General features: G+C 40.4%; 1 protein-coding gene across 1 annotated transcript; it reads left to right on the top strand.

Annotated features, from left to right (window-relative positions):
• The first annotated feature begins 13,190 nt into the window (after positions 1-13,190).
• LOC141640996 (uncharacterized) lies at positions 13,191-14,957 on the top strand. Its single transcript, XM_074449674.1, has 2 exons — positions 13,191-14,279; positions 14,505-14,957. Exons 1-2 carry the CDS (start codon positions 13,191-13,193, stop codon positions 14,955-14,957), a joined length of 1,542 nt encoding a protein of 513 aa, XP_074305775.1.
• The last annotated feature ends 350 nt before the right edge of the window (positions 14,958-15,307 follow it).

The following is a 15,307-nucleotide window of genomic DNA, read 5'->3' as shown; positions in this document are numbered from 1 at the left end:
GAAAGCCACCCCATTATAGTCAGGACCAACTTACCCATAAAATATGTTATGCGCAAGCCTGAATTATCAGGTAGGATGGCCAAGTGGTCAGTTCAAATTAGCACATATGATATCTCTTTTGAACGCAGGGCAGCAATCAAATCGCAGGACCTAGCAGACTTTGTGGCTGATTTCAGCCCTAACCTAGAACCTGACCTGAAAAAAGAGGTCAACCAATTGGAAAATAAAACCCCAGACCAAGAATGGACTTTGTTCATAAATGGGGCATCCAATGCCAGGGGGACATGGTTAGGATTAGTGCTTAAATCGCCACAGGGATATATGATAGCACAAGCTATAAGCTGTGAATTCAGAGCTACTAACAATGAAGCGGAATATGCAGCTCTGATAGCAGGTTTAAAAGTATGTCTAGACCTTGGTGTTCAAAATCTAAAGGTAAAAACTGATTCACTTCTAATTGCTAATCAAATAAAGGGAATTTATACGGCTAAGGATGCAAAAACGATTTCGTATTTAGAATATGCAAAAAACCTTACCGCTAAATTTGCTTTATTTGATATAGATAAAATATCAAGAGACCTGAACACACAGGCTGATGCTTTGGCCAGCCTAGGTTCAAACTTTACCCCGACAGTTTTCGATAAAATACCAATTGTTCATTTATTAGAGCCAACCATCAGCAAGGCTGAACAAGTCAACCCTGTCAATCAGGATAATAATTCTTGGACTAAACCCTATTATGATTGGTTTCATCGAAGAATACTACCTCAGGGAAGACATGAAGCAAGGGCTTTTAAAATCAGAGCTTCAACCTATGCCATTATCAATAACACTTTATTCAAGAGATCGCAGGCTGGACCATACCTGAGATACTTGAAGCCTGATGAAGCCAAACAAGTACTTCAAGAAATAGACGATGGACATTATGGTAACCATAAAGGAGGAAAAAGCCTGGCAAGTAAAGTACTCAGGACAGGCTACCACTGGCCTACACTGAGGGCTGACTGCCTGGAATACTCTTCAAAATGTGAAGCCTGTCAAGTTCATGCACCAATAATACATCAGCCATCTGAGCTCCTTCACTCAATTTCTGTGCCCTGGCCATTCATGAAGTGGGGCATGGATATTGTAGGGAAGCTGCCTGTAGCTCAAGGACAAAAAGTATTCCTTTTGGCTATGACTGATTACTTCTCCAAATGGATAGAGGTTGACTCTTTCAGGCAAGTAACTGAAAAAGAAGTAATATCCTTCATCAGAACGAACATTATTTGCATATATGGAGTCCCATCATAAATAGTATGTGACAATGGAACCCAATTTGTGGGGAAAAAGATCCAAGCATTTTGCGCAGAATGGAATATCATCCTGGTAACATCCACCCCTGGATATCTAAAAGCTAACGGCCAGGCTGAATCTTATAACAAGGTAGTCATAAGCTGCCTGAAGAAGAAACTAAAAAGAAGACGAGGCAGATGGGCTGAAGAAGTTCCATTAGTACTATGGGCAGATAGGACAACTCCAAAGATATCAACATGTCAAACACCTTATTCTTCGGTGTATGGCTGTTAAGCTGTCATTCCTGCAGAAGTCCGGGTACCAACATCAAGATATAGCCTGAACAATGTTGAAGCAACTAGAGACCTGATGCAAGATAACCTGGTCCTGACAGAAGAGCTAAGAGACGCTGCCAAAATCAGGATGGCATCATACCAACAAGCATTAGCTAAGACTTACAATAAAAATGTCAGAATTAGAGTCTTCAGGGAAAGAGACCTCGTCCTACGAAAAGTTTTTCCAAACAAAAAAGAGAAATCAGCGGGCAAGCTTGCCCCCACATAGGAGGGCCCCTACTTAATTGATTCAATCATTGGACAAGGAGCATACATGCTCTAAATAATAGAAGGAGAAATGATCCCGAGATCTTGGAACATAACTCATTTGAAATTATTCCATGTATAAAACCTTTGTCAGGCCAATAATCAGGTACAAAATCATAACTTTACTATCAGTAATTCAACCTGACATGCTATCTGAAAAAATTACGTGTTTCATATGCTCTATGTGCAATCCATGTCCATATATTTAACTAACCCAATTTCTCTTATTGAATGAATCCTGAACAATTATACATGATAAATGTTTATATGCATAAATATTCAGGATTGAGGGCTACTCTACTATATATCAAAATTTGAAACAAAAAATTTGCACTTAATTGTGCGTGACGAGTTGGTAACCATCACCGGATACAATAAATGTCAGGACCAATCAGGCATGAAATAGTTGCCTGACCTGACTAGGTTTACTGCACATGTTTAGAAACGGCTGGATGCATCAAGACGGTGGAAGGGTGTGCCATCCCAACCATTAGTCTAAAAAGCCCTTCTGTCAGGCCAAGTACCAAGCCCTCCAGTCAGGCAGGGGACATAAGCCCTCCTGACAGGCCGGTTTTCCCACCCCTTCAACCACTATGGCCAAAACCATACCTGGTTGAATTACTGACGACAATTCAAATGACAGGAGAAGTTCAATAAATCTCACAGGTTAACAAAATAGAAATTTCGACAGGTCAACAGGATTGGAAAAACTAATTTCACAAGTTCAAAGAAATTCAAGGAAATAAGCAAAATCAGCCAAGGAAGGCCATTACGATCATATTAATAAAGCCCTTATCCCCTGGGGCAAAGGCACCAAAATATTCATAAAGGCCAGGGATACCCTCCCTGACCTAAGCAGAGACAGAGAAAATAAAATTGTTTGTCCAAGAACATCCCCCCTGGATGGGCCAAATACCAACAAAGAAAAATTAAAATTATTGCTTCTCCTTAGAAACATCATCAGCACTCCCACTCTTAGCCTGATCAGCCTCAGCATCAACATCCTGCTCCCCTGGGGAATCAACCTCCTGTTCATTTCCTATATTGTGGAGATCAGGATACTTGGAAGCAGCGAAAGCCATATCAGCCTCGGGGTTCCAATTCGCCTTGGCCTCAACAGGCTCCGACATAGCATCTACCTTCCCCTTAATATAAAAATAAAGGGAGGCATCATTAAGTTTAAACTCCAAATCATCCCTCTCCAGAGTGAGCTCTTCATTCCTATCCAACGCCTCTAGCAAGAGCTGTTTATTTGAATCTGCCTCAGCCGTAGCAGCATCCTTCTCAGCCTGCGCCCTCGCCAAGTCAGCAGCCTTAGTAGCCAGGTCAGCCAATGCAAAATCCAATTCAGACTTCAGCTTATCATAATCTGATATCATCAGGTCAATCCTAGCTACCAGAGAAGTAGCCCGATAAGCATTGTGGAGACAAGCCGCGACACCCTGACCAAAAGCAAACAGAATAATATGATTATTATGCCATAATAATAAAAACATCCAAATAAAATACACATATTACGAAATACACATAATAATAAAAATAGCGTACCTCTCTTACAACAGCCAAGGCACTTGCCAAAAGGCTGACAGAATGATCCACAGAAGCAACTGCCTGGGTAGCAATGTCAACAGGGTCAAGGGTGAGCATGACATCTGACTTGAAAGCAGCATAATCCCTAATCTTCACCTTGGCAGCCTCCACATTATCTACCCTGGCTCTCACCTCCCTGACTGGGGCAGATACATCAACATCTTCAATCTTTCTCTTCTGGGCTGCTAAACTTGTTTCAACAGAGGCAACAGGAACATGAGAGACCTTGGAAGCATCAGGCAAATGAGTTAAATTAATAACAGGCTCAGCATCTCTGCCTCCCTAGGAGCCCTTCTCCTTAATCTTAGCCAGCCTGGCTGAGAGGTCAGCCATACCAAATCTGGCAAGGCGAGTAAATGACCTGGTAGCTATAATATGAAACACTACATTAGCAATATAAACTAAATATCACAGAAGAGCCAAAATAGGGAGAAAGGAGAAAACGAAATAGACTTACTGCCTGAAGTGGAAGCACTAATAGCCTTTGAAGGTTTAGGCACCCTAGCAATACCATCAGCCTTCAAGCAGCGAGGAAGATGGCCAGCCTCGCAACAGAGAGGCCAAGACCTCTCCAAAGGAGGAATAGCAAGGAAAGCAGAAATGTTTGCAGTAGGGTACTCAGTTTCAGTAACCCAGTCATCAACTGCGCACATAAGAGGTATGATTCAATATAATTTTATTTTTTACTAACGAATAAAACATTTAGGATAAGAGAAAAGTTAAAATACTCACCAGTAACACAAGCTTCATAGTTCAAATATGCCATATCAGGACCCACAGAATTGGTCTTGATAAACATGTACCCAGCAGCCCAATTCTTGTCATGGCCATTGTCCAGATTGCTGAGAAGGGGAGTAGTGGAAGCCCTGACCTTAAACCTTATACGGCCAAGGCTATTGGTCTTGACAACATAACAGGTCTTCAGGTCATCAAGGGAAAACGAAATATTGTGCTTTTTGCAGAGATACTCAACGGAGCAGACGACTTTCCACACCATAGGCATCAGTTGATAAGAAGGGATGCCAATTTCTTTAATAACCTCCACCATAAGGGGAGAGAAAGGAGCTTACAACCTGCCCTAAAGGCCCAGTCATGAATACAGAACCAACCAGGACATGCCCAGTCAGCCCTGATAGGAGAATTTTCAGGGATCCAAACTTCGGAATCAGCAGGAATGATTCCCTTATCTTTCAGCACCTTCTCAAATTCAGGCTTCAAGCGTTTTGAGAGAGACTGATCATCTTTCAAAGCTTTTGTGGGTTTGAATTGGAAATCACCATGGAAGATTGAAATCATCTCAAGAGGAGAATCATTCGTTTTACCAACCACAGGGGGTTGAGCAGCAGAAGATGAAGGAATATTTTCAAAAGTGGTTTCCTCAGGATTTTGAAAAGGTGGAGTTCTAGGAGATACTGCCCCTCTGGAAGACTTCTTTTTTGCGGCCATTGTAGAGGGATTATTGAAAATTAGACGAAGATTAAAAACTGGGAATTGAGGAAGTTGAAGAAGAAAATTTTAGAAGAAGGCAAAGCAGAATTTTTGATGAAGATCAACTTAATGAAGTGAGGAAGTATTTATAGGCGGTGAAACTAGGGTTTCAACCGCAACTTGAAAGGGTAAATATTAGGGAAGTTGCAGTGATTATCACACGCGGCATGAACTGAACAACTAGCCGTTACAGAAGCCGGTTAGTCACAAATCAACCGTTAAGCAGTTTTCCGTCATTAGATGTTATCTCCTTATTTTTTGACCTGACACATCGAAAATAAGGAGATAAGGGGCAATTGTTAGGCCTGAAAATCCGCAGATATCCCTGATCAATATCTTGCCTTGGCCTGACTGTCAGGGTGTCGGGATGTCAAGCTACCAGGACACATGAAGATAGGCGACATGCCATGGAGATGACAACGGTCAAAATATCGGGACGATATCAGACCAGGATATCATATTATAAGAAGATTACGCGCACAACATTAAATGGGAAGATTCTACAATTAAGGCAGTAATTCAGGACGTAATAATGGATATTATTGTGGGTAATTAAGACAGAATATTTGGCATTTATAGAGATATTAACCAGCCGTTCAGCACATCATTATATAAGAAGCATTTGGAAATCATTTGGAAAAGGAGACATATACAAGACAAACTCTAGCATACAACATTCTTACACAACTTTTGAGATAATTACGTCCCATTGTGCTAAATACTCAACATAGTAGTGAAATCCTCTCCTGACTTGGTGCCCGTGGTTTTTTCCCATTTAAGGGCTGTCCACGTACAAAATTATTTGTCTTATCGTTATTCTTTTATCGTAGTTTAATTCTTGCATTATATCCTGTCAACCTGACTTACAGATTAATCAGAGCTAGTTAACCCTGCCTAGACTTACCCTGACCTGATTTGGCCTTGCGTAATATCCACACAAAACAAAATCCATCCGGAAGCTTGAGACTATTGCTTTCACTAGAGTGAGTAGTGCCATCCTACAAGGAAGTTCACCTCCAAAACTAAAGGATCCGGAAAGTTTCTCCATTCTATGCACTATTGGCGACACCACGATCAACAAAGCTTTATGTGACTTGGGGCAAGTGTGAGTGTTATGTCTTATTCGGTGTGCAAGAGGCTAGGAATGGGAGAACTCAAGTGCACCAATATCACGCTTCAAATGGCGGATAGATCAACAAAGATACCTTTAGGGGTATGGGAAGATGTGCCGGTAAGAATTGGCAAGTTCTTTATCCCGGTGGATTTTGTTATTGTCGACATGGAAGAAGACTCCAACATTCCTATTATTTTAGGAAGACCTTTCTTACACACCGTGGGAGCGGTGATCGATGTAAAACATGGAGAGCTCACCCTTGAAGTGGGAGATGAAACCATCACTTTCAATCTTGACAAGACAATGAGAGCTCCACGATTACATGAGCCATGTTTTATGGTTCATCACTATAGTCGGCAAGATAATAGGAAGAAGTTGGCATTTCAATAGAAGAAGAAAGTGGATGATGCTCCATCAAAAGAGAAAGGAAATTACAACAAAGAGAGCTTGAAAAGCTCACCCATGACAAGTGAAGAAGAAGGCCTCATTGGCCAAGATAAGAAAGAAGGAGAGTTATCTTTATCAACTCATGACATTTTTAGGGATCAAGTAGACGAAGTATGCGGTCTTTGGGATGATGAGTTTGAAGGGATTTTCAATCCCTATATCGGTAATGCTATGACCCAAGACCACCATGAAGAACAACAAGTGCAAAGGTCTATTGAAGATATTTATCATGACAATGAGCAAGCTTTCGACTACTTTTTCAAGGTGTTGAGCAACATCAACAACACCTTGAACATGCCCCCTTGACAATTTTTGTCAATTTTGCATTTAAATTTTTATGCCTTGATCAAGATTTTCATCATTTTGAGAGAAGTGAGGGAGGGTCTAATGAGTTTATTGATGTCTAGTGTTTTACCTTAGTGTGGGGATAGCAATTGCCTAGGCTATCCAAGCCTTTGTAGTGCCCCCACAATAAAGACCACAAGAAATGAAGAATGAATGACACGGGTTACGAAGCACCCACGGATGGACCTGAATCCATGAGGAAGAGGGATAATCCGATCGACCCGACTATGGCCCGCTCATATTGAAGGGAACCCGAGCGTCCAAGGCCAAAGACGCTCGTCTTGAGAAGCTGGCAAAATTAACATTTGGGTCTGACTGAGAATCCGCGCGTCTCACTGAAGAATCCACTCGTCTCAGCCAGGACAAGCGTCTCACCAGTAATCCGCTCGTCTTTGCACTGTCAATTTTTGGGATTTCTTCCTGGAAAGGAATCCGAGCGTCTCCAGCATTGGACGCTCGTCCCAGCTCAAGAATCCGCTCGTCTTACCTATAAGACGCTCATCCCAGGCGTCTTTTCCTGAACCCAGAAACAGAAGAGTCCGAGCGTCCCGAAGCCTATCCGCTCGTCTACCCTCTGCTTTTCAAATCCAACGGGTCTTAAAAAACCCCTTTCCCCAATTCTTTTCATTCTTTCAAGCATAAACACTACCCAAAACCCCAAAACCCTCATTCTCTTCATCAACCAACAACAAAATGCTCAACCAAAATCAACCAAATCAAATCCAAACTTCCCCAAAATCAAATTAAATCACTCCTTTATCAATAACAAGTGATTAAAACACCAAAATCTTTGAGTTTTGAGTCGATTTTTGGTATACAAGGAAACATTCATCTATCCTAAAATCACTTTGGGTATTACTAGAAATTGAAGATTTCAAGCTTTCTTTGGTGTTACTAAGTTAAGGAGCATGGTAAGAACAAAAGGTGGAAGTAAGGCACCCCAAAAGAAGAACCTTTCTAAGAGACAACAAGCTCTTCAAGCTATTCAAGCATCAAAGGCATTGGTAGTTCATAATGCAAGGTTAGAAATTCAAGAGCAAGATCCTCCTATGGAAGCTACTACTTCTACTACTCCGGTTCTTGAACAACTAACCGATTATCCGGAGGTAATTCTCACTTCCGACTCCCATAGGAAGAAATTTATTTCCTTTGCTAAGAAAACTATCTTGCCCACCAAGTTCATTTGTCAAGAGACTTTGTCGAAAGTGGGTGTCCTAGAGAAAACAGAGACCTTTTTCGAGTCTATGGGATTGCGTACGTTATTTGAAATGCAAGAGTTGACTTACTCATCCCTCACCTTAGAGTTTTTTAGCTCTTTGAAAGTCACCAAGGTGAAGACCCGAACCAATATTGAATTTTGTCTCGAGAATGTTGATAGATGTTTGTCTTATAGAGAGTTTGGTAAAATATTTGGCCTTAGTGATGACCCAAATTTTCCAAAGAAGCCTACCAAGTATGACCCCGCTCCTCTATGGAAGGCCATTTCCGGAAAAGAATTCACATCCTACCATGATTGCCTTGCTCTCTTAGTCCATCATCCGGGCATAAGAGTATGGCATAAGGTTGTTGGGCATACCTTGATAGCTAGGAAAGGTACAAATCATCTTACCGAACTTGACTTTATTCTTCTCGATTCGACTTTGAACATTGGAAGAGAGTTTACAAAGCCATACAATGCTTTACGACTTTTGATTGAAAGATGGCTCAATGTTGATTGTGGCAAAGAAGGCACGGCCTTTATTGTCAATGGAGGTTTAGTGACTTATTTGGCTAAGCACTTTAACCGGGATTTCAATAAGAATGACCCTTATACACCGGTAAAAGGAGGCCATATCATTGATCTAGCCACCATGGTTCTAAAGTTCAATGGGTCAAGAATGATACTCTTGATAACAAATTTGGGTGGTTGACAAGTGAAGCTAAATCCTTCACATTGCCTAGCAAGATTAGCCGCTTGAATGTTCATAGACCGAACTACCTTCTCCCACTCTCCGAAGAAGCCGAATATATTATTCAACACCAAGGGGAAGAATTTGCCGAGCCCTCCTCCTTCATTATCACCCCACCTTACCCATTCGCCTACCATGAATTTCAACCCTAAAATGTTAAGGCGGGCAATGACTACTTGACTCTCTTGATGAAAAATGCACAAGCAAGCTTATGAAGATAGAGTCAATGCTTACAAAGCACAATATCCACCCCTCCTACATCTTGCTAGGCAAGGACTTCTCGATCCATCTTGTCCTTTGCCTAGTTGGGCGGATAAGGAAACATTCTTTCCTAGTGCTCCTAGAGGTGGTAACATGGGTGAAGAGGAGATGGTTGTTGATGAGAGTGGTGAGCAAGAAGGTGAAGAAGAAGAAGAGAATGAAGAAGAGGAAGAAGAGGGAAGTGCAAATGAGAGTGGTGATGACTCCACATCCATGGAGGTTGATGATGCCTCAAGTGAGGAGGTTAATGATGATGGTGATGACGCAATGGGCGAGGACTAGCAAACTCTTGGGAGGATCCCACACTCCTACACCTCCTTTATGGTTTGTCTACTTCTCTTGTTTTCCTTATAATTTTTTATCTTGATCATGATTTGTAGAGTCCTAGCATCATCTATAGGACTAACACCTCGGTTCCATTGAGGTGTTCATTTTATTGTTCCCATTTTCAAAATCCAAAATGACAAATTTTAAGTTTCATGCATAACATTTTTTATGCATGAACTCCCCCAATTTTTGACATTAGAAACATTGTCTATTTTGGTTTAGGGAAGTTTATGCATATGCTGTGGGAGCTAATCTAAATTATGCTCTCCACCGTAACAAAAACCATGCATCATGTAGCATAGCTTAGTTCGCATTCACTCTTGTTTATATATCATATAATTTGCATTTAGCTTAGAAATCATGCATTTTCATATAAATTGCATAATTTCCTATCGTATTGGCCATTGAGGACAATGCCCATACTAGTGTGGGGATGGGAAATTCTAACTTGACCTTTTTAAAACAAAATACAAAAATACAAAAATATGTCTTTTAATTTCATTAAAACAAAGTTCAAAAAAATTGAAAAATTGAAAAAACCAAAAACATGTTCATTTCCTTTGTAGTGTAGTCTTGTATATATAGTTTTGTATATATTGTGTTTGTCCATTCTTTTTCACATTGATCAACTACGCCACATCCGAGACATGAGGATATAGAAGACCGCATGGTATGATCTTTCTAATCTCCTTTTTCCTCTTTATGTTAATGACTATGTGGCTTTATTTTGATTGATGCGGTATAAACAATGTGAAATTAGGATTGCATTTAGTTTATTAAGCATACTAGTTGGTAGAAGCATATGCATTAGGTTGTATATATGTTAGTTGCATCATGGCATGTAGTTTGCATGGTTAGGAAAAATTTTGTGAAAACATCTATTTGGGAAGCTTGACAAGTGTATATAATGCCCTTGTAGATACTTTTTCTCCTTAAGACTTTGCTTGTTAGAATACTTGTAAAACACCCTAGGATGTGTCATGCTAGTATCCTTTGACCCATGGATTAATGCCTAGTCAAGAGTACCTTGTGGTGTGATAACTCCTTGGCTACCGTTTATTCCAAGGTGACCACTTAAAACCATGCAACCATCATCCATGTTCTACCATAATTTATCATCAAAGGGAATGGGTACAAAAATTGTTCAAAATTTGAGTTCAAGAATTGAAATGAAAATGAAAAAAAAAAAGTTTGCAATTGCATCAAAAGAAAAGAGGGGTAACAAAAATAAGAACTCCTATACATCAAATATAAGCACCCTCCCTACAAATGGGGTAGCTTTGAAATATTCAAAAAAAATGCAAAAAGTTGGAAGTTGTCAAGTATTGAAATTGCCAAACATCAAAAGAAATGGCAAAAAGAAAGTGTTCTCAAATGTCAAATGCCACAAGAAATTGGGGGGAAAAACAACAACAAAGCAAACTCCCATATGAAACTCAAATACTATTGATCCCTTTTCCATCGTATCCACTTTTGTGCATGGTAGAGAGGGGACGACCCTTCTTCTTGTCTAGGCAAGAAGGGAAATTCCGCGATCCTCCAGTGTTTCTAACACCATAGGGAGTCTATTCTTGACAAACGCATTTAACGATTGAGGATAAAGGTACCCTAGCTTGACACAACTTGGAGGTGATTTATTGGTATCCTCCTAGGCTTAGTAGTTTGAAGAAACCGCATCTATGATTGAATGTGTACCCTTAGATTGCTTCCCTTGTAGATAATTTCCACCACTTAGATGAGGAAAGTGGCTATTCATTTTTGTAGATGCATCCATTACTTTTTTTGTGTGCTTTAATGTTTGGATGTGTCACCATTTTGGCAAGACCCACCTTGCCTTGAAATAAGGCATCCTACCTAATGGTTGTCCTCTTGTGAGTTGAAGGGGCGGAGTGAGACCCGCTAATTGTCTCATATCTGGTATATTAGTAGGTTAGTTTAAATAAGGGTCCTAGTTTTGCCACCTCATTACTCGGGACGAGCAAAGGATTGATTTAGGGATATTTGATGTGACTCATTTTAGAGCATATTTAGTCCCCGAATTAGCCTCGTTCCTATGCTTTTTAGTGCATAATTAGGTAGGAAAGGAGTAAGAACCTTGCATTCTCATGGCAAAATGGAGCTAAATTGATCGAATCTAATGACCAAGCATCAAAGTGAAGATAAGACTAGAAGGCCTATGTAAATAATGAAGTAAATGGGTAATGATGAGAAGATCCTTGCATCTCCAATGAAATCCTTGAGGATTGTTGGAGGAGGAAAAGAAGAAAAGCTTGGTGAGCTACTATCCGGGCGTCGCAACCACGATACGAGCGTCCTGGCTGGCTACAATCTGAGCGTCCCCTATCCAGTCCGCTCGTCCTGACCCTCTACAATCCGAGCATCGCATCCCTAAAGCCGCTCGGATTCCTTCCCAGTGCAGCACGTCTCTCCCTTAGTCCGCTCGGGATAAGCATATTCTTTGAAGACTAGCAAAGCGGAGATGAGCATCTCCTTTGAGAGGAGCACTTCCTCAACTTTTCTTAAGGGTCTTAATCGTCATTTAAGCCCTTAGTAACCCAAATTTATGTACCTATCTTTAGTATAAATACCCCATTGTACTAATTAGATTAGCATCCAATCTTAATATCCTTCTTATGCTCTTTTTATGTTCTAATCTCATCTTAATCTTGTAATCAACTCTTAATTAAGCATTAATACAAATCTCATTTCCTTAATTTCTCTATTGTTCATCCTTTATTTTGGGTAATTGAAGATTATTTGGGTATTATTGGGAGATTGACAACCTTCCATCAATCATCAAGTACTTCTATTATTCTTTGCTTATTATTTTGGAATCATCATTAGGTATAATTCTCTTAATCCCTTTTTAATTATTGTTAATCATTTCCATTCATTCATCATGTTTTGCCTTGTTAATATGAGTGACAACCTTGTTGGAATGATAAACTTGATAATGAGTGAGTAGTCTCTTAACTAGGGTTAATAGGGAATTTGGGGAAACCAACATGGGAGATGATTCATGCTTAATCTAATATGTTCACATAATTTATTTGCTTGCTTGTTGTGATCTCAACTTAAGCACATGTTATGTTTGATGAAATGCGAGCCTATGAATCCTTGCATTTTTACCCATCACTTACCTTTTCAATGAGACTTGTAAGACATAAACCAACTCGAGTCTCATTAGACCATGCATATAGTTGAGTAGGGAGGATTAAGTCGACTTGTAGGTGTTGTACAATCTAATCAATTCGGCTCTGGGACCCAAACCTTCCTAGGATTGTAAGATATAAACCAACTCGATCCTATCACAACAATAATTGCTTGCTTATAATTTGAGAATATGTTTGTATGATCAATTCCCATGTATCCCCTATGAACCCATGACACCCTATTGCTTTTAATCAATCGTTTACATCTCATTTTAATCATCTTGCTTGTTTATTTACATTGTTATTTAGTTTAGTGATCTCTTATCTCAACCCAAATTGTGACACCCTTAGACACGACCATTTGCAATCGAAAATCCTACATCAATACCCGTCCCTTGGGATCCGACCTTTAGTTACCTCTTTACTAATAGTAGAGAAGTTTGTGAAGTTATAAATATTGTTTTGGTCTAGGTAACTGTTGACGACGAGTAACCAAACCGACGAACCACATATGGAGAGACTCGTTACATACTGTTGCTCCATACCCTTGACTGCTGGAGTGACCCAGGACCAAGTAAAACAGGTGCTCTTACCATTTTCTCTGTGAGATGGTGCTGCAGAGTGGCTGCATGATCTAGACATGGAAGATCAGGGGGTTACTGACTGGAATAGCTTAGCTCTTGCCTTGTACAAGAGGTATTTTCCGCCCCAAAAGACAAATGCCCTGAGAAATCAAATCACTAGCTTCAAACAAAGTCCTACTGAGGATTTAAATGAGGCATGGATTCGTTTTAAAAGACTGGTTCGTTCAGTCCCTTACCGTGGATTTCAGAAGTGGTTTCTCTGCAACGAGTTCTACAATGGACTATATAATGACCATCGGGCTCTATTCGATTCTTCAGCCAATGGGAGATTCCAGGACAACACTAATGATACCAATGTCTGGAAACTAATTGACCAGATAGGTACCCACACTGCCAAATATGGGAACCCTAGAGGTAGTACGAGAGGGGGAGGATCATCCGATGGAGCTGTTGCAGCTCAATTAGAGGCATTAACTACCCAGATTGCCGAACTAAAGACAACCCAGTCTTTGGGAAACAAGCAGACGATTCATGTCATGACCCAACAGGAAACCCCTTGTGAGCAATGTAGTGCAGAACATGGTGCAGTTGAATGTATGAGCCCCTTAGAACAGGTTGACGCCTTTCAGTCCTTCAAACAAGGTACACCATACTCAAATTTCTATAATGAGAGGACTAGGGAGCATGCTAATTTCTCTTATCGATGCCAGAATGTTTTAAACCCAACTACACCTCCACTACAAGGTCTAAACCCGACATACACTATCCCTCAGAATCGTGGAAATCAACCACAGGGTGGTTATCATAGGAGCAATCAAGGAGGTCAACAATATCAGAATAATGACATGTCTGATAAGGTCATGCTACAACAGCAGATGGTAGCCTCAGAGAAGCAAGAGGCCCTTACCACTCAGTTAATGGCACATAACAAGATGTTGGACAATCAAATTGCCCAATTATCCACTTCAAGTAGACAAACAGGTACATTGTCGTCTCAGCTTGAGAATCCACATGACATGGCTAATACAATTCATATTCGAAGCGGTCTTACTTATGATGGACCCGTGATGCCTGAGAATGTTGAAGAGGTCATAATTGAGGAGTTAGATGTGGATACGAAAGGAAAAGCATTTGAAGAAGCTGTTGTAATGTCTGAAAAAAGTCGATCGACATAAACTTTTGGTCGATCGACTAAACTTGCAAATGTAGACATCAAGGAAATTGGGAATAGTCGATCGACTGGACAAAATAGTCGATCGACAAATGAAAGTGATCGATCGACTGACATATATAGTCGATCGACTATTGTGACAGACGGAATTGCTGATCCGTTATCTATTGCTATTGGAACGTCTTTTACTGCTGATAAGGCATCTATTTCTGATAAAGGGAAGTTTAAAGCTGCTGACCCACCTGTCGTTATTAAGGTTCTTTTTCCAGGGCGCCTAAAGAACACAAAAGTCGAGCAGCAATTCGGTAAATTCTTGGAGGTCGTCAAAAATATTCAGGTAACTGTACCTTTTACCAAGCTAATTACCCAGGTACCCTCTTATGCTAAATTTATGAAGGATATTTTGACCCGTAAGAGGAGCTTTAATGAAGTGGAGACCATTGCTTTTACAGAAGAGTGTAGTGCACTCCTACAAAGCAAGTCTCCACCAAAATTGAAGGATCCTGGTAGTTTTTCAATTCCCTGTACCATAGACACTCATATAATAGATAAAGCTTTATGTAATTTGGGTGCCAGGGTCAGTGTCATGCCCAATATGGTTTGCACGAAACTGAATATGGGACATCTTAAAGTTACCAACGTGACCCTATAAATGGCTGACCAGACAGTTAAGCGACCTCTAGGTGTATTAGAGGATGTCCCTATTAAGATAGGTAAGTTCTTTATACCTGTTGATTTCATTGTGTTAGATATGGCTGAAGACACTCAGATTCCTATAATCTTGGGTAGGCCATTTTTACATACTACAGGAGCTATTATTGATGTCAAATAGGGACGTTTGACTCTCGAGGTAGGGGATGATAAGGTCACTTTTAATTTGGCTAGCACGCTGGCTAAGCCTATGATAGAGGATACATGTTATGTTGTAGACATTGTAGATGAATCTATGTTTGATTATTGGACGGGATCCCTTCTTGGCGACCCATTAGAAGCTTTGATAGC

Source organism: Silene latifolia, chromosome 2 (assembly GCF_048544455.1).
Source record: "Silene latifolia isolate original U9 population chromosome 2, ASM4854445v1, whole genome shotgun sequence".
Taxonomy (NCBI): Eukaryota; Viridiplantae; Streptophyta; class Magnoliopsida; order Caryophyllales; family Caryophyllaceae; genus Silene; species Silene latifolia.
Note: the sequence above shows the minus strand (reverse complement) of the source record. Positions and strands in the feature narration are given on the sequence as shown.

Excerpts from the sequence above, each read along its gene's own strand:
- LOC141640996 (XM_074449674.1), top strand. The coding sequence starts at position 13,191 with ATGGAAGATCAGGGGGTTACTGACTGGAATAGCTTAGCTCTTGCCTTG. Across the intron at positions 14,280-14,504 it reads AAGCATTTGAAGAAGCTGTT|GCATCTATTTCTGATAAAGG; the intron begins GTAATGTCTGAA and ends ACTGCTGATAAG.